We start from the raw sequence: 24,132 nt of genomic DNA, 5'->3' as shown, positions 1-24,132 counted from the left end.
GCCGAAACAGAAAAATCTACGCCGTGGAGTTCCTTATACTAGAAAATACCTAGAAGTATTAATGATACTGTAATTTGAGTTGACACAAATTTATAGTAATATAAAAATTGGGAAAATTTTACAAATAATAATAATAGCAATTTTAATTTAATTTCTAAATGAAATGTTTTTTTTATACATCGTTAGAACAACTTCTGTGTTTCTACTTGGCAACACTTAATATTCGCTGAGATCTTTTTACAAGTCAGTCGCCATATTTGCAATAGGGAGCAAGAAACATGGTAAGTTTGCTCATATATTAAATCCAAAAGCATCCGCAATTGAATTGTATATCACATAATTTAGATCGAGTAATTTTTTATATTTTGATCAAATGAAATGATTCCAGTAGCTACGTTTAGTTCAATGATAATTAATAACGTAAAGCCACATTGATTTTGACTTACTGTGAATGAAAAGTAAAAATATGTTATATAAATGATTTTTAACTTGTTTTGATTACTAAATATTTTACTGAATTTGTATAAATAACATCTTTAGACATTTCAAGAATAAAGAACAAAATCTGCTTTTATAACAAACACTAATTATAAATACATAAGTTACACGTGTAATATACGTATACACACATACATATACGTTTGAAGCTATATTGAAATAATTTTATTATTTCACTTGTGATGATTGATTAAACTCTGATGTTCATTTTCTTAGTATTATAATTCAGCTTTAGTAGTTGATACAACACGTTGGTATCTTCCTGAAACTTTTTGTCGAAAATTGTTATGTTGTATTTTGGTATAATGAAAATGATATTCAAGTTTTATTATTATTAGGAAAAATCAAAATAGATTACATATTATGTACTTGCCAACATTACAGATGAGACTGACTTGGTAGCTAAGAAAGGCTGATTTTAGAATGCAAATGTGAAATAAAAATAAAATTATGGGTGTACTCAGTGGTGATATTCCAAATATTTAACAAGGGGTTCGCTAGCAGAAAATTTTTCCCTAACGTAACAAGCCATGGGCGAAGGCCAGGTAACGATAGTGTTTTACAGCTGTCGACCTTTTTTTTTTTAGGCAGAGGAATTTCTTACTGCGAAATGGCGCTTCTCGAAATAGAAATAGACACGTGTCATCATCTCTCGAGATACATTATACATTTTCTTTCGCTGTCCATAGCCCAACACGTGTTCCACAGCCATCTTGTATTATCTCACGCGCGTGGCATTCTGGGATCTCTCTTATGACTGGATCTACTTTCAAGAATTCTCTTGAATTGATCGCAATTAAACCTCATTTTGGTCGAGATTGAAACGGTCGAGAGGGATCGCACCAAGACATACTCCCTGACCTTGCTCACAATGGCCGCGTTTTTTTATGCAGCGAGAATGTAGCGTAAATGACGTCATGAGCAGCAACCGCTGCATGGCATTTTACAAACGCTTGTCGCTGAAGCAAAATGGATGCCGTCCCTTGTTCGTTAATTTCAGTTTTAGAAAGTAATGTATTATTTAAAGAACTACAACAGAATAAAAAAAGGATGTATGAAAGTTTAATGATCGGCATCGCTGTTTCAAATGAAGGTAAAAAATCTAAGCGACAGAAGATACGAAATTACGTTGAAGAGGTCGTACCTTCATATTCTATGGATGACTTCAAATCTCATTTTAGACTCACAAAAAGTTCAACAGAAGTAAGTTTTTAACTTAAAATAAGCTAAATTTTCTATTAATTTCTAAAATTAACTGATAATGCGTTTATTTTTTATAGGAAATTATAAAATTAATAAATACAAAGAGAGAAATGAGAGTAAAAAAAGGACGACCTCTTATTTCTTCTACAAAGGAAGTACTATTAAGTATTTGGACTCTTGCTAATCAAGAATCATTTAGAGGTATTGGAGACAGATTTGGTGTCAATAAAGGTCACGCACACACAATCTTTATAGACTTCTGTCAAAAAATGTGTCGCATGATTGGCAAGTTTATCAGGTGGCCAAATGATAACCTGGAAAGAACAGTTCATAAGTTTGAAGAACTCCGTACTGTTTCATTGCCTGGAGTAATTGGGTGTGTCGATGGAACACACATATATATAAAAGCTCCAAAGGAAGACAGCCAGAGTTACTACAACAGGAAAGGAAGGCACTCTATCCTGTTGCAAATAATTTGTGATTCGGAAATGCGAATTATTGATGCATTTGTTGGTTGGCCTGGTAGTGCCAATGATTCTCGGGTTTGGCAGCAGAGCCCTATTTATAATAAATTTTTAAACGAATCTTCAAGGTATTTAGGAGATAAGTATTATTTACTTGGAGATTCAGCGTATCCATTAGATACATTTTTAATCGTACCATATAAAGATTATGGTAATCTTACTGTGAAACAGAAAAATTTTAATAGAAAGCACAGTTCCATCAGAGTTGTGGTAGAACAAACCATAGGTCTACTAAAAGGGCGATTTCGTCGACTAAAATATCTGGACATGGAAAACATTTCATCGATGTCAAAAGTCGTAATGACATCATGTATATTGCACAATTTGTGCATTAATCAAGGTGATGTTGACTGTATAGAGGATATATTTGTTGATGATAATAATGAACCTGCAGAAGACCCAATTTCGAGGAATCGTACAGCTGCGGAAGTAAAACGTAATCAATTAGCAGATCTATTGATGCAGAATTGAAATGTTTATTAAAAATATAATTTACAATTGTCTTGTTGTTAAATTAATAAATGTAGAGAATAGTTTTATACAATCTGTTGTCAGTGTTCTTAATAAGATGTTTATCACAAATTCACTCATCTATCAATTGAAGGGCTCCCTGTAGAAACATCACAACCAACAAATGTCTTTTTACCAAAAAGCTAAAAATTGTTTCATGCTTTTTCTACATTCATATTTTAAAATTTGCTTATTTACACTTGTTGACTAAGATTATTTAAATTCAAAAGTAGGGAAAACTCAATTACTTTTATTGAACATATTTTTCCTTATTTTGGTCTAAAAACAAGTATATCCTTATTGAATTAAATTTTTGCAGAAGTATATAATGCATTTGTAGTTTTACACAGGCCATTAAAGACTAAATTGGGCTAAAATTCAAAATACTCGCTCAACATTACTGTCATTCTGATGATCAAAGGAAGAAAATACAAAACGAGGCATTTTCTAAGGCTTAATTAAGCCTTAGAAGTTACTGGTTTAAAGTTAAAACACACAGAGCCATTCAGAGCTTGTATGGAGTCTGAGAATAGAGTTCCTCTTGCCATTTTTGAATAAATTAAACACAATGCTTCTTTATTAATAAAAAGCAGTTTTAAAGATTTATTTTCTGTTAATAAAAATGGCATTAACTTTGTAAGGGCCCCTAACTTTTCTCCTGACCCAAGGAAAAATTGCATTTCCTATTGAGTCCTGTACAAAAAGAAAGGAATCAACAATGAAGCTTTCTGTAATAGAAAGTTTGATTCCTTTTTTTTTAAAGAATAATATGTAAGTCTCAGAAGAGTAATATACAATTCAACACACAAGAACCTTATTATATCCCAGTAACAACAAATTTTAATTAAAATGTTTTTGTCCATAATCATCGTTGTCTTCAGGCTTTTGACCAGTACAATTCGAATACGGAACGTGTCAAACATTTAAAATTATTTTCAAATTCTGAAGCATTTAAACGTTAGATAATTTTTAAGTGTACATGTTACAATAGTGATAAAAATATCCTTACTAATATACAAAACTGATGGTAATTCTATCATACAAAAAAAACAGTAATTCTTCTTTCAGCTGTGTACTTCAAATTAAAAGTAACAAACCCATTTGGAAACTACAGTGAAAACTAATTTACTGTAAGCTATGAAGGATGTGCAAACACACAGATATTTACAAATTTTTAGTTACTGTATTTTAAAATATAAGTTGTACATTAATTTCTAGTTTACTGAAATATACTTTCCTTTTATGTTTTATGATTTTTAAATTAATCTCACTGACAAAACTGTGAAAGACAAAAATTTAATAGTTTATTTCTTACTATATTCAAAAAATATTTTTATTTCAATAATTATTATGTAAAATTCAAGTAAAATGACAAAAGTTGTTGACTGGATAACATTTAATATATTTCTCACATTATCTTTCAGAGATAATTAAAGTGTAACTATGGTAGACTTACAAGTTAGATAATTAAATTGGGAGGAGATAAATCTAAATTCAAAATTCAGGTAATTCTATCATACAAAAAACAAGGGTGTAAGAGAATATAAACCTAAAATATCCTAAAAATTTGTTTTTAGTCAGGATATGATGGGATTAGGGAATAGATGAGAAATTAGCAAAAGAACTAGAATTACATTTAATCCTGCCTATGGAAAGTTGAAATGATTATAATTGAGTCTGATATATAAAACCAGTTTTTAATTAAAATTTAAGACACAAGCACATTTGATTATAAACATTTATTTAAATTTACTTTTTTTCTTTGTTTTTTTGAACAATATTTAAAATATTTTTTAAAATGTTTAATTTCTCCACTTCAATTTCTTCTAATTTCTTCCAGCGTTGTTCATCCGCTGCCTCTTGTTTTTTTATATATTCCTGAAACCATTTGGGAGGCTCATCTTTGGAAGAACATGTTCTTTTCCTTTTTTTGGTTGGTGGTGCCTGTTTGTTCTCCAGGCAATCGTCTGAAGTACAGGCATCACCAATTTCCTCAGCATCATTTTCCTTAGTTGCTGAGGATAATGATGATAATAAGGTATCAGGAGGAGGGTTTATATTTGCTTTTGAAGCGAGGAAAGTATCTAATTCCTCCTGAAATTCCCAAAAGGGAACTTGGCCACCTCCAGACCGTTTCATTTGATCCTTTCTCCTCCTATATGTCAGCATTAGATTTCTCCACTTTCTGTCAGCCTCTATTGCCGTTACGTTAATACCTTCATTTTTTAGATTTTGGCTTATTCGGCCCCATAATTTTATTTTTTTACAACTTGGACTCTGAAACTGCAAGTCCATTTCTCTGCGAAACTCTATAAGTTTTTTTATAGAGGAAGCGGTCCATGTAGTTTCCTATAAAATATTACATTTTCATTAGCATGTTGATAACTATATAGATTCTTTAATTAAGTTTTCAGAAACTTACTTTAAAGACTATTCACAAAAATATTCAAACTTAAAGTATTTTATCATAAATATGTTAAATGTATAAATTAATAAAATGAAGGGTTTTATTTAAGGATAACAGATCATGTTTTCTTAGAAATAACTGCTTCATAATGTAAGCTATAATTTTTTAACTCATAAAATATAATACTTACAGAATCCAACTTGTTTACATTCTTCCCTGATTCAGTTTCATTATTCTGACAGGGTGCAGTTTCAGAGAGTGTTGAACCTGTGGTGGAAAATTTCAAATTTAGAGATTTCAGCAAATACATATATGAAAAAAATTTTATAGTTTATTTTTATATATTTACATCAGTATTACAGTTTTATCATAGTTGCCTCTAAGATGCTTTAAATGAATAATAAAACATGTCTCACCTGTGCCTTCAACATTATTAGATGAGAAGAATACTTCGCAGTACTTCTCTCGAAACGTCTCATCTGAAAAATACATAGCATATTTTTAAAATTAAACATCTTAAATGTGTACAATGTGATTATCACTTATTTGGTATTATCTTTCCTTAGCTGAAATTAAAAACTGATTCTATATTTCCATTTAATCATATCAGTATAACCTAATTCAAAGTAAACAATACCAATAACGGATTAAATTTAAATTTATTATTTCAAGAATGTATATAAAGATATTTACCTGTACTTAATTTTTTCATCGTATTTTCGTCTACGGAAACGTTTATTTGTTTTTCTCCGGAGCACAATACGACGTTAAACATTTTCGATGTGGAGGCATCCATTTTGCTTTATACGTGTAGCGGACGTAAAAGCTGCTTTATCTTCGCTGCAGCGACTCCTTGCAGCAATCATTTAAAAACGGTTCGCTACATTGCAGCGCTGCATTTACAAACGGGTTTCAGAGTGTTCGCTGTAAAGCGCTTCTCGAGCGCTGCATAAAAAAACGCGGCCAATCTAGATTGAAATGCTCGGTACAAACGGGGTATAAGTCCCTAGTTTAGTAGTATTACAGAGTATAATACGCATATTTTAATATATTTAAAAAAAAAAACAAACCCACTGAGAAATGTTCCGTGTGTTTAACAAGGTTCGGGAAACTGAAAATTTTAACAACGGGTTCGGCCGAACCTGTGCGAACCCACCAAATATCACCACTGGGTGTACTATAGATTACTATCTATGGAATTTCAGGACTTTGATTATATATTGGAACTCGGGACCGAGACGAGTTCAATGGTACCCTATTTTTGGACCGGAGACGAAAAATAAAAAAGTTATACTTTTTCACTTACCATACTTTTTTAATGCTCTCATGAAGACGGCACCATAGTTGCTAGTACTGCCATCTTGCGGTAAAGTTTGCAAACCATGACGTCGGACTATGGTCATCTCCCGGAGGGTTAAACACGCGATACGAGAGCGGAGAAAGCGACGCGACTCCCTATCATCGCGCGATCGCCAAAAAAAGTATGATAACTTTTTTATTTTTAGTCTCTGGTTTAAAAGTAGGGTATCGTTGAACTCGTCTCGGTCCCCTCAGTTCAGATATATACTCAAAGTCCCGAAATTCCATAGATAGTAATCTATAGTATCCCCAAAATTATAGAAAAGATGGCACTTGTGCAGTTTAGGGGGTATAGCAGGTTTTTTTCCATAAAAATAATCAATTCTAAACTAATCTGACTTGATCATTTTCAAAACATGTATATTTTTTTTTTTTAGAATGATCCATATAAAATAAGCTATAAACAAAAAATTGTAGGAATACTTACCAAGTGTGCATTATTCGAAGACGCCATTGCTTAAGCTTGTTTTCATCGTGGAGTAACACATTGGACAGCTGATGCGTACGAAGTGTCGTGACGTTTCTTGGGCCATTTGGTCATGTGACTATTTGCTTGTCTCAGCCACACCTCGCATCTCTGACGTGTTCCTGATAACGTACTCTTCTCACAGAAGAATTCACTGAACTTTGGAAACATCATTAATAGAAATATTAAAACATTATTCCATTTTAAATATGGATTAAAATCAACATATAACAACATAATGATTTGATAAATAACTAATAATTCTACTCTGCTTTTAAATGGCCTAATCTCTTACATGTCTTAAGTAAAATTGAGTTTTATTTATTCACATCAAGACATTAGACATCTTATGTTGCATCCGACTAATATTTATCATCATATCGTGATAGAATATGTTCTATCACGATATACTGTATATCGTGATAGAATTATTGTCATTAGAAGTTTTACCTTTGTTGTTTCATACAGTCATTCATTATTTATTATTAAGTTATCAGGAAACATATCAGATATATAAGATGTGGCCAAGATGAGCAAGTAGTCACATGACTGGATAGCACCAAGAGATGTCATGTGACACGCTTCGTATGCTGTCCAATGTGCTGCACTGTGATGAAAACAAGCTTAAACAATGGCATATGGATCATTCTCAAAAAATTGTGTGTTTTGGAAATGATCAAGTCAAATTAGTCTAGAATTGATTAATTTTATGGAAAAAAACCTTTCAAACTGCTGTACCCCCTAACTGTACAAGTGTTGAAAAGATTATAAACAAAACTTTAAAACATTTATTCAATCTTTATTCTCTTTATTATGATAATAGGTTTGTAATATTGTAGGTTGACCAGACTTTTTTTTTGGCAAATCCAGGGACACATGTCAATGGTCACTTTTTTGGGTATACAGTAGCAGCCTACATGTACAAGTACTGTTGAATGGGTACTGTACTGTACATATGCATGACTGAGATCTAAACATTTTAATTTTAATTGAGCTCATTTGCTTTGATCAAATAACTTTTCTCCAATAAGGTTTATAGCTATTTACTTTTGGTGCTTTTTTTTGTCTGTGTTTTAAAATTTGGTTCCTTTTTTGGCATTCCCTCAAAAAAGTGGTTACTTCATAAAAAAATTACCCTCAACCATGAAGACATTAAACATATTCTCTGGCAGAAAAACTGACAGCAACAATATTACAGTAACCACAAGGAAACAAAAACGGGGACAAGTCTCCTTTCTTGGTGCAAAAACGAAAATTGGGGCTGTATGGCCACCCTAATATTGGCTTTTCCTGCAAGATAGATTACTAGTAATATAAAAGTAGAAAAGCATTGGTGAAACTATTAGGTAGTACTATAGAAGCAACACTTTCTCTCTCAATTTTTTTTTTTTTTAAAGAGACATTTGATCATCATTTCCAAAGAGCATAGAATTTTTGTGGGCAAAAAGTGCTATAAACAAAAAAAATCATAGGACTACTAATCTAGTGTGCACGGTTAAAGACGCCAGTGCTTAAGCTTTTTTCCATTGTGGAGCAGCACATTGGATAGTGGACGCATACAAAACGTGTCACAAAACCTTCCTTTGATGTCACTCCATCATGTGATTACCTAGAAACTTCACTTGCTAAGCTGTGTGGCATCTCTGATGTGTTTACTGAGAACTTTCTTTTCGTGAAAGATTTTGTTGTTTCAGGCTGAACTTTGGAGGAACTGCATGATAGAGCATCAATGTCAAATTTCCTCAAACACTATTTATTTGTTTGTGGAAATTGTGGAAATGCAACATTTCCCTATGCACCCCTAGGCAGAGTGCAACACTTGGGCACTCTGCCTAGGGGAGATGCTTTCTGGGAGGTCTTTTTAAGGGTAATTGGCCCTATTCAGATGTTACAGACGTAGAGAAAACCTGGAAAACTCCACATGGCCAGCCGATCCTGGCAAGGCATGAACCCACGACTGAACTTTCAGTGTTCAGGAAATGGAACCACTTGGCCACTGGTAGACCTAAACATGATTCACCTCTTTATGAATTCTGAAGTCTGTGGATTACAGTTTGATAAACATTGCATTAGTTACGTTTCTGGTAATACCATAATATTTTACAACAGTTTCAGTTTCTGATGCATTCTAATTAGAATGCATCAGAAACTGAATAGAACACTAATCACACCAGAAAAGGCTTTTTCTAGAACTCCACTTGAAGAAGGTTCTAGATGGACTGAAAATGTTTGTGATACATTACAAAACAACTGAAAAGCATTATTAAAGTTAGTAAAGTGTATTTATATTGAACACTTTGTTTATTGGATGGATTTTATTAGTTAATGATAGTTTTTGCATCAATAACAAATAAGATATTTTGAAAAAATCGATATGTATTTCAATTGATCATATACATCTTACTTTTATTTATAGAGTGACAGTCAAGTTACGATTCGTACAAGAAAGTTTATGACTAATAGACTTTTATGTAGAAAACAAATGGTGAGTAATATGTATTATAAAATAATCCATTTGCAATTGTCTTTCTTTTTTTCAATTTGCAAACAAAGTAATTTAAGTGTCATTATACCAATAAATTTAAGGTAATTTACTTAATAAAAAATGTATTATTTTTATATACAGTAAAAACATGTGAGAGGTTGACCTCACTAAGTTGAAAACTTGTGAAAACCAGAAAATTGCATTTATTTTGGCAATACCACTAAATTTTTTTTCACAGAATAGCCTGTTTAAAGTGGAACAAGTGAGATTAAATGGAAAGCTATGTGTTATACCTTTGTTATTAATTTACATTAGAATCTGTCAGACTGATATTTAAACAAGTATTAAATTCAAAAATGACAAAAAACAATTAGGAATAAACTCAACTCTGTCAATATTTGTTTCTTACATTGTGACATAGTTTAGGGAATATTTTAGTTAAATAATAATATAATTGATGTTAGAAGTTTGAAGATAGTTTGGAAAAATATAAGTGATTTAGGCCTAATGACATCAGGACACATGAACTACAGTTATCACAAAGTACACAATAAAAACCCTAAGTCCTACCAATAAGAACATTTTAATGAAATATAGACATTTTTGACCTCCTCAGATCTGCATTAGGTTAAAGATACAAGCTCTATAAAGGAATGTATCAAATGAAACATCTGTAAAATTTGAATTTTTATATCATTAAATCATCAAATAGATTATTAAAAAATTCTGCAGATTTTTTTAATAATCTATTTGATTATTTAATGGAACTTTATTATAGAACTTGTATCTTTAAACCTGATGCAGACCTTAGGTCAAAAGTGTTCATATTTTGTTAAAAATTTGTCAATGAAAGGACTTAGATTTTTTGTTATGTATTTTGTGTTACCAAACAATCCAGTTTGCAGAGAAGTTTGTTTCTATTTAACTACAGTTAATGAGTGAAGAGAACCTAATATCAAACAATGAACTGAAATATGTTAAAAACCAATCAACTTTAATAAATAGTTTGTGCATTAAATCTTAAAACAAATTTAGATTTAAATGTTTTTTGGTATCTATGTACCATTTTTGAGTCAAGATAGACCTCATAACTAGAGTGAGCATCATGATGAGATTTCATTTGGTTGCACTTTGTTAGGAAATTTTTCGATATTTAAAAAGAAGAAACTTTCTCTACTTAAAATTTTGTATTTCATTTTGGCAGAAACTTAAGAAAATATTATTTTTTGTTTTCATCCCCTTTTATGCTATTTTAGCATCTGTGTTTTTGGTCTAAGTCTACTTTGGTTTTATAATAGTGAGATTGCTCTGTTTGCCTGATGCATTGACATGTTAAAAAAACAAAAACATATTACTGAAAATGTTGAATACTTCTCTGTTAATGAACACTGTATATGCAGTTTCTTCTTGCTGGATATTGGTTATAAGAAAGCAGATGTTTTCATTCGTGTTAAATGGATTGTCAGAGACTATTAAACACTGTTTTGACTGAGCAGGTCTCCTACATAACACCTCCCAAAGAATGGCAAAGATATTTAGAACAATTAAAAATTTACAAAGCTGTGAGAAAAAACATGGCTATCAACTTTAGAGATGTTGACTCCTTTCTTCTGCATGGAAGTCAATCTACAAAGTTAATCTTGCAACCCTCTCTCCCATGTCACCTTTCTTATAACATGTGGACAGCAATTGCCAATTCCTAGTAACTTTTCTGTTTGTTTTAATAACTATGAAGGTCAGTTAGCCTGACAATGTCTGTTAAACACAGATGAAAATATTTTCTTTCTCAAAGTTTCGTCTTGCTGGATATTGGTTATATGTGCAGTGTTTATTAATGTATACCTGGAACATTTTAAAATTATATGAAAACTCAAATATATAAAATTTGTACAAGTGTATGTAATGTGATACAAAATAATATAAATTCTGAAATACATAATAAAATATACAAGGGCTATTTTTTAAATAAGGTCCATTTGTGAATGAGAGTGAGAATAATGCGTAATCATAGCAGTATGCATGTGCTTCTACTCTGAGCAAGCTTGGCACACGTTTTGACGCCATTTGCAGCCATGTCGCCTGTCTGTATGCTGAGCTGTAGAAGTTTAAAATGTTTAAGAAAATTGAGTCTCCCGCCGACTGAGATACGGTCTGTTATTCGATTCTTGAGTGCAAGAAACTTGGCAGCAGCAGAAATTCACCATCAGATTTGTGAAGTTTACGGTGATAATGCTGTGAGTGACGGTAAAGTTCAAAAATGGGTAAGAATGTTCAAGGATGGGTAAGTTAACGTGCATGATGAGTCACGCCCTGGCCAACCTCTGATTTCTGAAGATTTGGTTTGTGATTTGGATAACAAAATTTGAGAGGACCGACGATTCGCGATTTCAATGTTATCAATTGAATTTCCACAGATTTCAAGATCAGTTTTGTATACCATTGTTTCGGAGAAACTGAATTATCGAAAATTGTGTTCTTGGTGGGTTCCAAGACTGCTTTCTGACGATCACAAAACAAAAAGATTGGACAGTGCTTTATCGTTTTTGACTCGATACGATCATCCACATAGTCCAGACCTTGCACCCAGTGATTTTCACTTGTTTCAATACTTAAAGGTGTTTCTTGGTGGTCAATGGTTCAATGACGAAGAAGTGAAAACTATTGTCATGGATTGGGCTTCTTCACAGGTGGCAGATTTCTTTGAAGTTGGAATTCAAAAAATTGTTGAGCAATATGACAAATGTTTAAACAAAAATGGAAATTATGTAGAAAGGTAGATAAAAGTATGTAGAATATGGAAAAAAATATATTTTAATGATATTTACAGTATTTTTTTTCTTATTAAAAAAATGGACCTTATTTAAAAAATAGCCTTTGTAAGTATAAATGAGAATTCATAAATTTTTATTTTTATTGACTGTCCTTTGTTGGGTTTTGAGAAATTGAATTTACTTCTCTATTAATTAATTATAGCTTAGAAAGCAGAGGGTGCTTTGAGAGTATTGCATTAGAGCAAGTAAATCACTCAAGATGGTGTCCAAAAGTTACAATTTACAATTTCAGTGAGATAATATGAAGAAGTTTCATTTATAACAAATATAATTTTGTATTCTTAAATAAAGAAGAAATTGTACATGAATATATATTTTATTTTCTTCGTGCTTTTCCTTTTTTGCGGTTATTTTAACAAATGTAACAAATATAGTGAAATTCCGTTAACATGGCATCCGGTATGCCAACAAACCCAATAGCTGGCATGTCCAGCTCATGTTTGGGAAAGTTTCAGTTCACTGGGTATTCATCTGTATTTATACATAACTAGGTAGCCAGTTTATTAAAATTAAACAGAATAATTAAATTAAAATTAGAAAATTTAAAACTGGCCAAAATGAAACAAAAAATAAAATCAAAATTAATTTCAGTGGAACCTCACTTAACGAGCATAATTCGTTCCAGAGTCTTACTTGTAATGCAAAATACTCATTAAGCGAAACAATTTTTCCCATAGAAATTAATGTAAAATACGATAATGCGTTCAACGCCAAAAAAATACTCAAATATTTTATGTATAATACTTATTCAAAGAAAATTATACAATTAACATTGTTAAGGAGCGTAAATCATCATCTTTTCTTCTAGCGCAAATGAACAAACCTGAAATGCAAATTCCATTTGCAGAAAACAAAAAAAAATCACAGCTAATATGTTTGATAAACACTACAAACAATATGCCAAATTCTTGGGCTATGTAAAGGCTATAATTACATATAATTACAAATTAATTAATTTGACTAGAGATGGGTAGTTATGTTTTCATCTCGTATTAAATTTAATAATTATAAATAATTAATTTTTAATTTAGACATTTTTGGAATTTAATTTGGAATCAATCATTAAACTTAATACAAGATGGAAGCATAACTGCCTACCTCTAGTCAAATTAATTAATTTCTAATATGTAATTATAGCCTTTACATAGCCAAAGAATTTGGCATATCGTTTGGTGTGTTTATTATATAATGGGCTATGGTTGTTGATGTTTATACGTAATATTTGTGAACACAAGTTTGGAAAAATGTATGATCACAAGCGACACTATGATGCTAGCTGAATGAGTGCTAAACACAGACTGATGGAACATGTGCATATCTGGGACTTCCCCTCTTCTTGCCACTCATTATGCGAAACGTTGCTCGTTAAGCGGGTCATTTTTTCACAATTAATTTTGCTTGTTGTGCGAGGTGCTCGTTAAGCAAGGTTCCACTAATTTGAATTGAAATTAAAAATAAATCAATTAAAACAGTATTTTGGAAAGTGTTGATAAAGTACTTGTTGTCTTGATTGATTTGGTTTTATTTTATCCAGATATAGTTGAGTCTATTTATAACACTTCTTTATAGTGTTGGTTTTGATTTTAGCTGTAACAGAACATTTTGCTTTTAATATGTAAAATATATAGAATGTAGAGTAGATACAGATAAAAGTGTAAAAGCACAAAGTAAGATTCTAGTTAGTGTGTTCTTGTTTCAAACTAACCAAGAATAGGAATAATCTGGAAAAATTGAAATGTGTTAAACGATCATAAAAATCAGATTGTAAAGTTTACATGCAAAGCTATGTAAAATTGTGTCTAAGGAATCAAAGAAAACAGGAAAAAATTCTATCATCTGATAAGTTGGCATATTCGATAACCTGCACCAATCTTGACTGACGCAGTTGGTCCTGAAGATGCTAGGTTAATGGAATGTCACAATACTCTGATTAGATTGTCAATTAGTGAAAAGTGCATTCACATTTTGAAGCAATGTTGACTTTCTTGTTCTTATCTGCCTAAGCTGGAAAGTTTGAGAGTTCTTGAAGTTCTGGCTTTAACAAGTTTTTTTTACTGTAATATAAACAAAAATTGAAATCTCATTAATAAATGTAAATGGCTGGATTATTTCAGGTTACATTAATGCTTATTTTAACTAATTGAAATTTAACATAAAAGTAGATGATGGTAGGCATACAGTTAATTTGTACAAAGATTAATTGAATATTTCATCTTAAATGATTCAAAATACTTCTCCTCTCACAATTTCTTCATTTTTGAATTTCTGAATTATTTGAGCCAAAACAGATGAACAAAGTGGATTATATGGATATATTTCCTAATTCATATTCTCCAAAAGCTTAGTCACTTGATGAGGACAAAAGTGTAATAACAGCATAAATACAACAATTATAAAAAATTTTTAACAAATTAACTAAGAAGAATTGATTTTGTTTGCAAAGAAATATTGTAATTAATGGGGATTGGATTACAAACATAAATAAGAATTGTAGAACTTTGTAAAAACTCCTCATATGTATGAACAAAAATATATTTTGTTTTGAAAAGGACGTTTTAATTAATATTAAAAAATTGATTTTATTTAGGTTGTTGATGTACTTCATCCAGGAAGAGCAACTGTATCTAAAGTTGAAGTTAGAGAACGATTAGCAAAAGCATACAAAACAACACCTGATGTTGTGTTTTCTTTTGGATTCCGAACTCAGTTTGGTGGTGGTAGAACTACAGGCTTTGCATTAATCTATGATACACTAGATTTTGCTAAAAAATTTGAACCTAAATACAGATTAGTAAGGGTAAGTATGACTAAAATTTATCTTATTAAAGCTTGTTTTAGTAAAAACATGCAACATAAGACATATTGTTTGAGAAAAAATGTCTAAAGTTTAAATATTTAACAAAAGAAACATGAAATTCTATGATAAGATGTAACACAATAAAATTTGGTTATTGTAATCTTAGATATAATTATAAATTTAAAGTACATTTACAGGTTCTGTATAGATCTGGAAAGTCAGGGAATAAGATTTTTAACAGAAATAGTCAGGGAATTGCATTAAAAGTCAGGAAAATTGCAAATACTGTGGAGTCTCTGTTGCTCTCACTCCTTTATTATCTGAACACATCTTTAAATTCAGTTTGATATAGGGATGTCTATGAAAACTGGAGCAACCAAACAAATGGCAAGATTTGTCACTCATATCTTGTAAATTATAAATGATAATCTAATGATTTAAATTTTGTTGAATAGAAGGTTTATGTCCATATTTAAAATGGTGGATAGGAGGGATGTGCAGCTGTGTGGGGGTAGTGGTTGCATGTGACACCAAAAATGGTGACAAGGCATTTGGGCAGTGAAACTTTGGATCACAAAGGGTTGGGATGTTGAAATTTGTGTTGATTTGTACAGAATAACATTAAAATTATTTAGCAATAATAACTGATAAAGTAGAATTTGTAAAGTTATAAGTTGATAACTGTGAATTGAAGATGATTTTCATAATGTTGACGAAATTGCAAAAGAAATATGAACAGAAATGTAAGAAACATATGTCATTGGAAAGAAAAAAATTTGTTTTACTTATCACTCAAAAAACTGCTGTGGAAATTTGTCACCATGTGTATATGATCACTAAGGTCTGGATTTTTGGGTGTCACACCCACTCAGTTTTTGAAAGGGCTGAGTGTAAAAAGCCAAACTATGTCGGTTATAGTGCAGTAGGCCCACTCATTGCCAAATTGTTTAGCACCCAAAACAGTGACTAGCACCTAAACTATATATTTTTTACCCAGCTTCTATCCTTTTTACAGATCAAGCATCTTACATGTCAGCATTCTCAAATTTGAAGTGTATCTACAACAACTTAAAACATGTGACTTGCCTTGCCCATGCCCTACACCAAGTATGTGAATGTAAGCATGTAGAATATAGCAAGGCCAACGACTTTATTTCAAAAATGAAAATGGTTCTTCTCAAGTGCCCTAGTTGAGAACGCTTGTAACCAAGACTTAACTGGACTGCCATTACCACCCAGTCCAGCAGTCACCTGCTGGGGGTCTTGGTTAAACAGTGTGGTGTTCTACTGCGAGAACGTCGAAAAAATTAATGCGTTTATCAACAAACTTTTTCCTGGCGATTCTGCAGCCGTTGACAGCGTACAAAACTGGTTGCTGATCCAGTAGTGACCACAGAGCTCTTCTCTGTGCATACGTACAAGTTATTGGTGGATAAAATCAATGAGCTGGAAAGACTTGGAATTGAAATGCAGGATCAGTGAAATGTTGTAAGTCAGATGCTTGATGTACTGGATGGTTTTGCCCTGGACAAACTCAGATCTAGTTTATCAAAAAATCCCAATTTAAAAAATATTTTGGATTGCACTGAACTAGAACTCCAAGTAAAAGTGAAACATACCCCCTTAGTCTCGGTTGATGTAGAAAAATCTTTTTCCTCATATAAAGACATTCTATCCTCCAAACAAAAAAACTTCACTTTTAAGAACATTGAAATGGTTACTGTTGTAAATTACAATGCTCATCTTTATGTCTAAATTGCGATAAACAATTATGTAGTTTGTAAATATAATACCTGTTGGTTTTTGTCTTAATAATACAGCATTTAAAAGCACCCAAACGAGCACCCAATCCATTGTAAAAATGCACCCAAAAATCCAGACCTTAGTGATCACACAAAATTATTTATGTGATTGCATGCATACACAGTGTTTTTCTGTTCTGTTGTCATTTCTGATGACATGGTGTCACTGAATGGCATCCATGTGATTGACTTCTAAGGTAACAGCATGGAATTTTTATAAGTTATGTATAATGCAAATCAGCAGTTACTTGATCTCTTTTAATATGTGATAATATTAAAAACATTAGAGTGAAATAATAATGATGCTTTTATTTAGGTTTAATCTTTTTTAAATTCACATGTGATATGAATTTAAAGCAGTTTCATTTTTTAAAAATTACACACTACAGAACGGTCTTGCTGAGAAAGGAAAGATGGGAAGAAAACAAAGAAAAGAAAGAAAAAACAGAATGAAGAAAGTTAGAGGAACAAAGAAGGCTAAAGTTGGAGCAGCAAGTGGTAAAAAGGTAAAATTAAACATCATTAATAATTATATATATAATAATCATTTAAAACTTAATTTATTACCTTTTTTTAATTTTTGGAGATTTAAAAATATTAACAATAGCAGAGCAAAGTTTTAAATAAAACAAAATCTAACAGTTTTCCATATTGAAATCTATCCTAGATTTAGTAATACACTGGTGTTCAAAATTAAAATCAACAAAATATGAGAATTTGCACATTTTGTTGATTTTAACAAAAGGTAATGAACCGAAAGTACAAGTTATACCACCAAATAAGAATGCAAATTTTTGGTGTTGAATATGTAAGCTTACATGTGTGTAGGAAGAGCTTTGACAGCTGAGGGCAAGAAAAGCACACGTGGCTTTTTCTGCAATTAGTTCACTCCTACTCCTTGGCGACATTCTTTGTTTTTCTTGTAAGAGTTGGTTCAATTTCGTAAGCACTCGGGTAAAATAAGTAGCCATGAATGTTTTGAAGACAGAATGAGGTGGAGAATCATTGGTTGATTGGAGACAGGGCAATCATAAGTACAGGTTGCTACAGAGACCAATGTAATGCCCAGTGCAGTCTACAATTTGTGGAAACAGTTTAAAGACACTGGAGTCATATTGAGAAAACCTGGGCAAGGTCATCCAAGAGCCATGATGGCCAATAAGATTGTTATTTGGCACTTTCAGCGAGGTGCCACTGGAACCCGAGTTTCAAGGTTACTGTTTCTCAGAGGCTTCATGAGACAGGGCTTTTTTCCAGAAGATATGCTGTTGGCATCCTACTCATTTCAGCAGGGTACTGTTCTCTTCACAGATGAGTTGTGATTCAGCCTGGACACACATTCTCAATGCACCTTCATCTGAAGAGAGCCTGGGACTAGATTATTTTCCTCCAACATCAGAGAAAGGGACTGCTATGGCAGCAGAGGTGTCATGGTCTGGGCAAGGCATTATGTTGGACCAGTCCCACAACTCTCCATGTGTTTGACAAAGGCTCTCTGACTGTGAGAGGTATAGGATGAAATCTTACAGCCCTATGTTTGACTTTTTAGGGTCACAGTTGGCCCTCTGTTCATTTTTATGGATGACAACACTTTACATTGGGCTTATCTGGTCGATGATTATCTTGAAAGTGAGGATATTCATTGGATGGATTGGCCAGCTAGATCTTCAAACAGATCTAAATCTTATTGAATATGTCTGGGATGCTCTTAGGAGGGAAGTTGCAGCTCAGATTCCCCCAATGAGAACCATCCAGGAGCTGAAAATTGTATTGCTTCAGGAATGGGACCAACTGCCACAGGGAGTTATCAGCTGTCTCGTTTCCAGTATGACATTGTGATGTGAAAGCTGTATGACTGTGAGAGGTCCCCATATTAGTCATTTTATGCTTAATCTTGCAATGTAGGTTTTGGACATTCCTGTGCTGATGAGGTTTACTGACAATCATGAGTGCATATCATGATAAAATGATGAATTTGTTGTGTAGTATAATTTTTTCTCTTATATAACTCTGTATCCACACCAAATTTCATTAAAATGTGTCCATTAGTTTTTCAGAAATTTGACAATATGTGCAAATTCTCTTAATTTTGAACACCAGTGTATATTAATAGTTAAAAGAATATAAAAATAAACTAATAAAAGAGAATACCTTTAATTCAATTTTTTTTCTAACTGGTTATTAAAATATTTGAAAGCTAATAATTAAACTATATCATTATAAAGTGACACAAATAAACAAATATAAGATTTCATAATATAAACATTTTATTACTGTAATTTCACAATGATAATCTGTGGCAGCATACAACTTGCAGATTTTAAAAATTGGTAGAAATGAAATACTGAAAAAATAATAATTTCATTTTATTATTTATTGCAGAGTACATATTGAATTTTAATTTATATTAAATATTGATTATAACTGAATTAAAAAACCATAACTAAATTAATAAAGATTTCTTTAATGCTTGTTACCCTCATATAACTCATATACCTTTCATCTCTGAAGTAGTCATTGAAAACACAAAATAGAGTTTTACTTCATTTTTATCAAACTTTTTTCCATAGTATCTATATCTTGACCTTGGTGTGTCATAATACCAAACACCAATATCAATGAAGTAGGACACAAACTATAGCAAATAAACTCAAAAAACTAATGTTGGTAATATCTAATGTATGGATTTGAGAGTTGATCACTTAGTTTTTATATGATATTGAGAGATAACATATGACAAAGTTGACATTCAATTTCTGTTCTTAACTAGTTCTCTGAGAATCATTACATGTAAAGGAGAGTAAATATTAGGAATTACCAATTTCCAAGGATATTTGTTTAATGAAGAATTTTTTAATATTGATAGCAAAAATAATAATAAAAATAATTAAAGTGTTTCTAAATTCATGTATGTGCAACAATTTAATAGTAGTATTAAAAATTTCAAATTGAATTTTTAATTATATAATTTTCAGGGTTCAACTATATTTATGTTTGGCAAGATGAGAGATTGCACTTGGTCAATACTCTCTCTCTCTGCATGCCATATCAGAAATCCTGACATCGGTGAGCACCTGGCGCAGGTTAATAAGTGGTTAGTAAGGAGTCAAGGTGTATCCTGGGGGAAGTTACAACCAGAGTGGTTCCTTGTTGCCTTCTCTGGTGCACGATGTTACGCAAGGGGAAATGCCTTCCAGGAGGTGTCATAAGAGAAACTGGCCCCTATTCAGGTGTTACAAACGTGGAGAAAATCTGGAAAACTCCACGTGGCCAGTCTGTCCGAGCGCAGTGCAAACCCACGACCAAATTCCCAGTGTTCAGCAACAGAACCGCTCGGCCACTGGTGGGCTGGTCAATACTAACAGTGTCTATTTTAGAGGATATAAGGTGACAGGATGCAATGGTACTCTATGTCAAAAGTTTTCTCTACTGGTTTTTTAAACCTTTTCAGGGCTTTTATTAAACTTGCTTTGAACTTGAACCTTGAATTCCCAAGACTCCAGCAAACAGTCGTTGTAAAAGTAAAAATGTGTATGACTATTAAATCCATAGATTACCTCTCTGGACTCCCCCACTTTTCCAGTTATCATCTAGGCTGCAGAGGGTTTACGTTTGTTTACACAATTGCTCTTTTCAAAGAAAAATGGCTTATTATAGCTGATAAAGTTCATAGAACATACATACATGCAAGTGTAACAAAATTCCCACAGAATATCCCATCCTGTCACCCTATTGCCCCTAAAATAGGCTCAGTTAGTATTGTCAAAGTGAATTCTCTTATCTTGCCAACTATTGTAATTATAAATTATAAATGATCACTAATATTTAAATAAATTTCATTACATTTATTGTAGAAAGAAAGTATAAAATACTTCCCAAAACATTACACATTTATTTTACTATTTTAATGGAAAGTTAGTAACTCTAATTCTATGGTTAAAATTTATTTGGAAAATAATATATAATGAAATTGAAGATTGTGAATATGGAGTAGCTTACATAGAAGAAAGTCAGAGATAACATTGTTAAATGCTTAATTCATATAATTAGTTTGTACAAAATGAAATTCTACATAAAAAATTTCACATATGTTGAGTTTATTAAATTTTAGAGATGCAGAATATTTCTGTGTCTCTAAAATTTAAATGAGACCAAATGTACATCAAAAAACAAAGTAATATAATTGCAAATACATTGTATATGATATGCAGTGTATTTCTGATAGCCATTTATATGTAACTACTGGGTTTTATAAGTAATTAAAATAACTCAATTCTTATCTCATTTTTTGTTTGTTCACTATGTTATGTATAAGTGATTTTGGAAGATTTAAACTAATGAAAACATTATAATTAAACAAATATCTGTATTTCTCTGTCTTTTTCTATGTATTAAATATTTTAGTTTTGTGCTCCACAATATTTTTGTATCTGACTTGACCTTATAATGAGAAAAATCGAATAGTATGAAGTGATATATTAAATTACTAGATACTGTTTTAATTTTTTTCTCTCAAACTGTATTATGGATGGATAGTGGTTGAAGTGGTTAAGGCATCAACATACTGCTCTGAGTGACCTGAGATTTGATTTAAGCAGAAATTTTTCAGGGGTGGTCCATCCCAAATATGTCCTTTACCAACTGACATGCCCTATGGACACTAATAGGATCTTTTTAATCACATTCATAAACAGAGTTATATAAAAAAAAAAAAAAAAAAAGATCATCTTAGTGCCACAAGATAGAGTTAAAAATGGAATAAAAAGGTTATGAAATTATATTGAAATAACCAAATTTGGTTTTGTTGAGTAACAAAGTGCTGCAAGATTATTAATATAAATTAGTTTACATAGAAGAAAGACAGAGAAGACTGTTAAATGCTGAATTTACATAAGTATTGTTTGTTTTTTGTTTAAATAATTGTTAACTATGTGCCTGCATATAAATTAAACATTTCAGTACATTTTGCATAAAAAATATTTATTTTAGTTATTATTTGTTTATCATTATTTTATAATTTTAAATAAGCTTCTTTTATGTTTGTTTCTAATTTCTTTTTATTTCACTTCAGCGTCACTAAATGATGTCCTTATGTCATCATCTTTTTTCTGAATACTACTGGGTTTTTTCTATGGAATCTTGTCTTCTTTTTTTCTTTTTTCTGCTATTTCTGTGAAGATTTTTTATTTTCTGTAAAAAATTTTTGCAATATTGTAATTTTAAAACAATCATGCCTTGATAAACTATTTCAAATGAATTTATTTTATTTTTTCTCTTCTGCAGTGATCAAGTACAGCATTGTTTTATATGTATGATGAAGTTGTCATCCAAATAAAATAATTCAAGAAATTGTTGAAGAGTTTTGAAGTTGTTAGCATAAGTTAAACTTTACTTAAATTTTAATCTAAAGTATATATTATCTCACTTTCTTACTACAACTTTTCATTGTTTTTTATTGATATCATATAAAATATATACTTGCACATTTCTCAACATTACTACAACACACACACTTATATATATACACTCTGAAATATCTAAATATATGAAATTTAATTTTTTATGAATTCAGAATAAAATAGCTCATTCTACAAAAATCTTGTTAAAAAAATAATTAACTTTATTACAATTTAATAAATACTAATCAACCATAACACATCTAAAGGCTTTTTATAAAAATTAAAACTCTTTTTAATTCAAAAATTATTCAAAAGGTTACAGGAATATTTTATAGTTGAAACTTGTGATTTTTGATTAATTCCCCACTTTTGCATTTTTGAATTAAATGATTAAAGAGAACTTATAGTTTTTATTTAAAAAAAAATTAAACTGAAGTGAATGTCAATGTTTGTAGCAATATTAATTTGATAGTTTAGTTTATGATACAAATTTAATTAAACATTTTTAAAATATATTGAGTAAAGAAATATTAGATGTGAAGATTTTGCAAAGCAGAATTTTTAATATTTATGTGAATAACATAAATAGCTTACTGATATGACAAGAATTTATAACTCAGCAATATACAGAGTTCTTACCCACCAGGAAAATTGGATTTTCATTAGTATTCAGAAAGTTGGAATTTGCTGGACTTGTTGAAATTGTTTGCTGACAATATGGCTGACCAAGTGTATCTATCTTCAGGCACTACAAAGTAATGTGGTGCAATGCAACTTACGAGCAGGGATGTAGAATATTTTCAAGACCCAAAATTTCTCCCAATATACATAATTTCCCCAAAAATTATTGCACACGAAATAAAACCATAATTTATGAATCAATTAATAATTATTACTGCATATTTGGAAAATTCAAATTAAATCATACTTATTTGTATGATTTAATTTGAATTTTTCAAACTATGCCAACCATACAATTTGCCATGCAACACTAAACTGGTAAGTTAACATAAAATATTTAGATTAAACAAATGTTTTAATTTAAGCATATGTCATCATCATAGGATAGCATATACAATAATAAACTTGATGCAGTATGTTGATCAATAGAAATAAAATTGAAGTCAATGCCACGAATGATTATTTTTATTTTTTAGCACACAGTAATTAATGAGCTTTTTGACGGTGCAAAAGTGCAAAATTTATTTATGATGATGATTTCAGAATAAACTTTTATAAGGCTGAAAAACTTCAGTTAAGGATGAACTTCAAGTAATGAACAACAAAAAATACTTTACAAAGCAAAATTCCAGATTTGACAAGAAATTTTTATATTTTTCCACCGTAGCCACTCAGTTTCCTGTAGAAAGTTGTCCTGGGAGGCATCTCTCTTTATCCAAGTGTTTCATTCCCTTCACCCTTCTATCCATTCTGAGATACTTAACCCCACTCGGCAGTGAGCGATGGATGATCCGTCAAGGGCGATCGCGTGGCACTGGTAAACGACGTCAATATCCGCAAAAATTTCCTATAAAATACCTGGATCATTTCGTAAAGTAGTAGAATTTTCACGATTAGTTGGATTCTCCAACTTTGTTTTGCAATATCCTTTAATTCTCGAGAAATTACAATAAAAGAGAAAATTAAAATATGAAATTTTAGAGGACCATCTATCGACTTAAATCGAATTTAAACCTCCCACCATCAATCTGATTGGTTAAAAAAATTAATATTCCTAATTGGTTTGGGTCAGAAAAAAATAGGTGTGACTTCTGTAAATTACGTTATCGCGAGAGCTCCGGTACAACCCGGAAAAGCCGACAGTACGTCGTCAGTCTAAGGCCGCGACTC

The 24,132-nt window shown here is 31.2% G+C and overlaps 2 protein-coding genes across 3 annotated transcripts; both read left to right on the top strand.

Moving 5' to 3' along the window:
• Positions 1 to 233: 233 nt before the first annotated feature.
• RpS24 (ribosomal protein S24) lies at positions 234 to 22,239 on the top strand. 2 transcript variants are annotated; one of them, XM_067269793.1, is made up of 5 exons: positions 234 to 281; positions 9,384 to 9,452; positions 14,871 to 15,080; positions 17,272 to 17,388; positions 22,166 to 22,239. In XM_067269793.1, the coding sequence occupies exons 1-5, from the start codon at positions 279 to 281 to the stop codon at positions 22,166 to 22,168; spliced, it is 402 nt and encodes a 133-aa protein (XP_067125894.1). In that variant the 5' UTR covers positions 234 to 278; the 3' UTR covers positions 22,169 to 22,239. The 2 variants fall into 2 exon arrangements, with proteins under 2 accessions (XP_067125894.1, XP_067125893.1); XM_067269792.1 differs by having other exon boundaries at positions 21,954 to 22,239.
• Positions 1,385 to 2,769, top strand: LOC136974868 (putative nuclease HARBI1). The gene is made up of 2 exons (XM_067269847.1): positions 1,385 to 1,701; positions 1,779 to 2,769. The coding sequence occupies exons 1-2, from the start codon at positions 1,468 to 1,470 to the stop codon at positions 2,694 to 2,696; spliced, it is 1,152 nt and encodes a 383-aa protein (XP_067125948.1). The 5' UTR covers positions 1,385 to 1,467; the 3' UTR covers positions 2,697 to 2,769.
• Positions 22,240 to 24,132: the final 1,893 nt, after the last annotated feature.

The sequence above is a fragment of the Centruroides vittatus genome, unplaced genomic scaffold (assembly GCF_030686945.1).
Source record: "Centruroides vittatus isolate TY-2023 unplaced genomic scaffold, ASM3068694v2 contig_357, whole genome shotgun sequence".
In the NCBI taxonomy this organism is placed as follows: Eukaryota; Metazoa; Arthropoda; class Arachnida; order Scorpiones; family Buthidae; genus Centruroides; species Centruroides vittatus.
The sequence above is the reverse complement of the archived record's forward strand: the minus strand, read 5'-3'. Positions and strand labels throughout refer to the sequence as shown.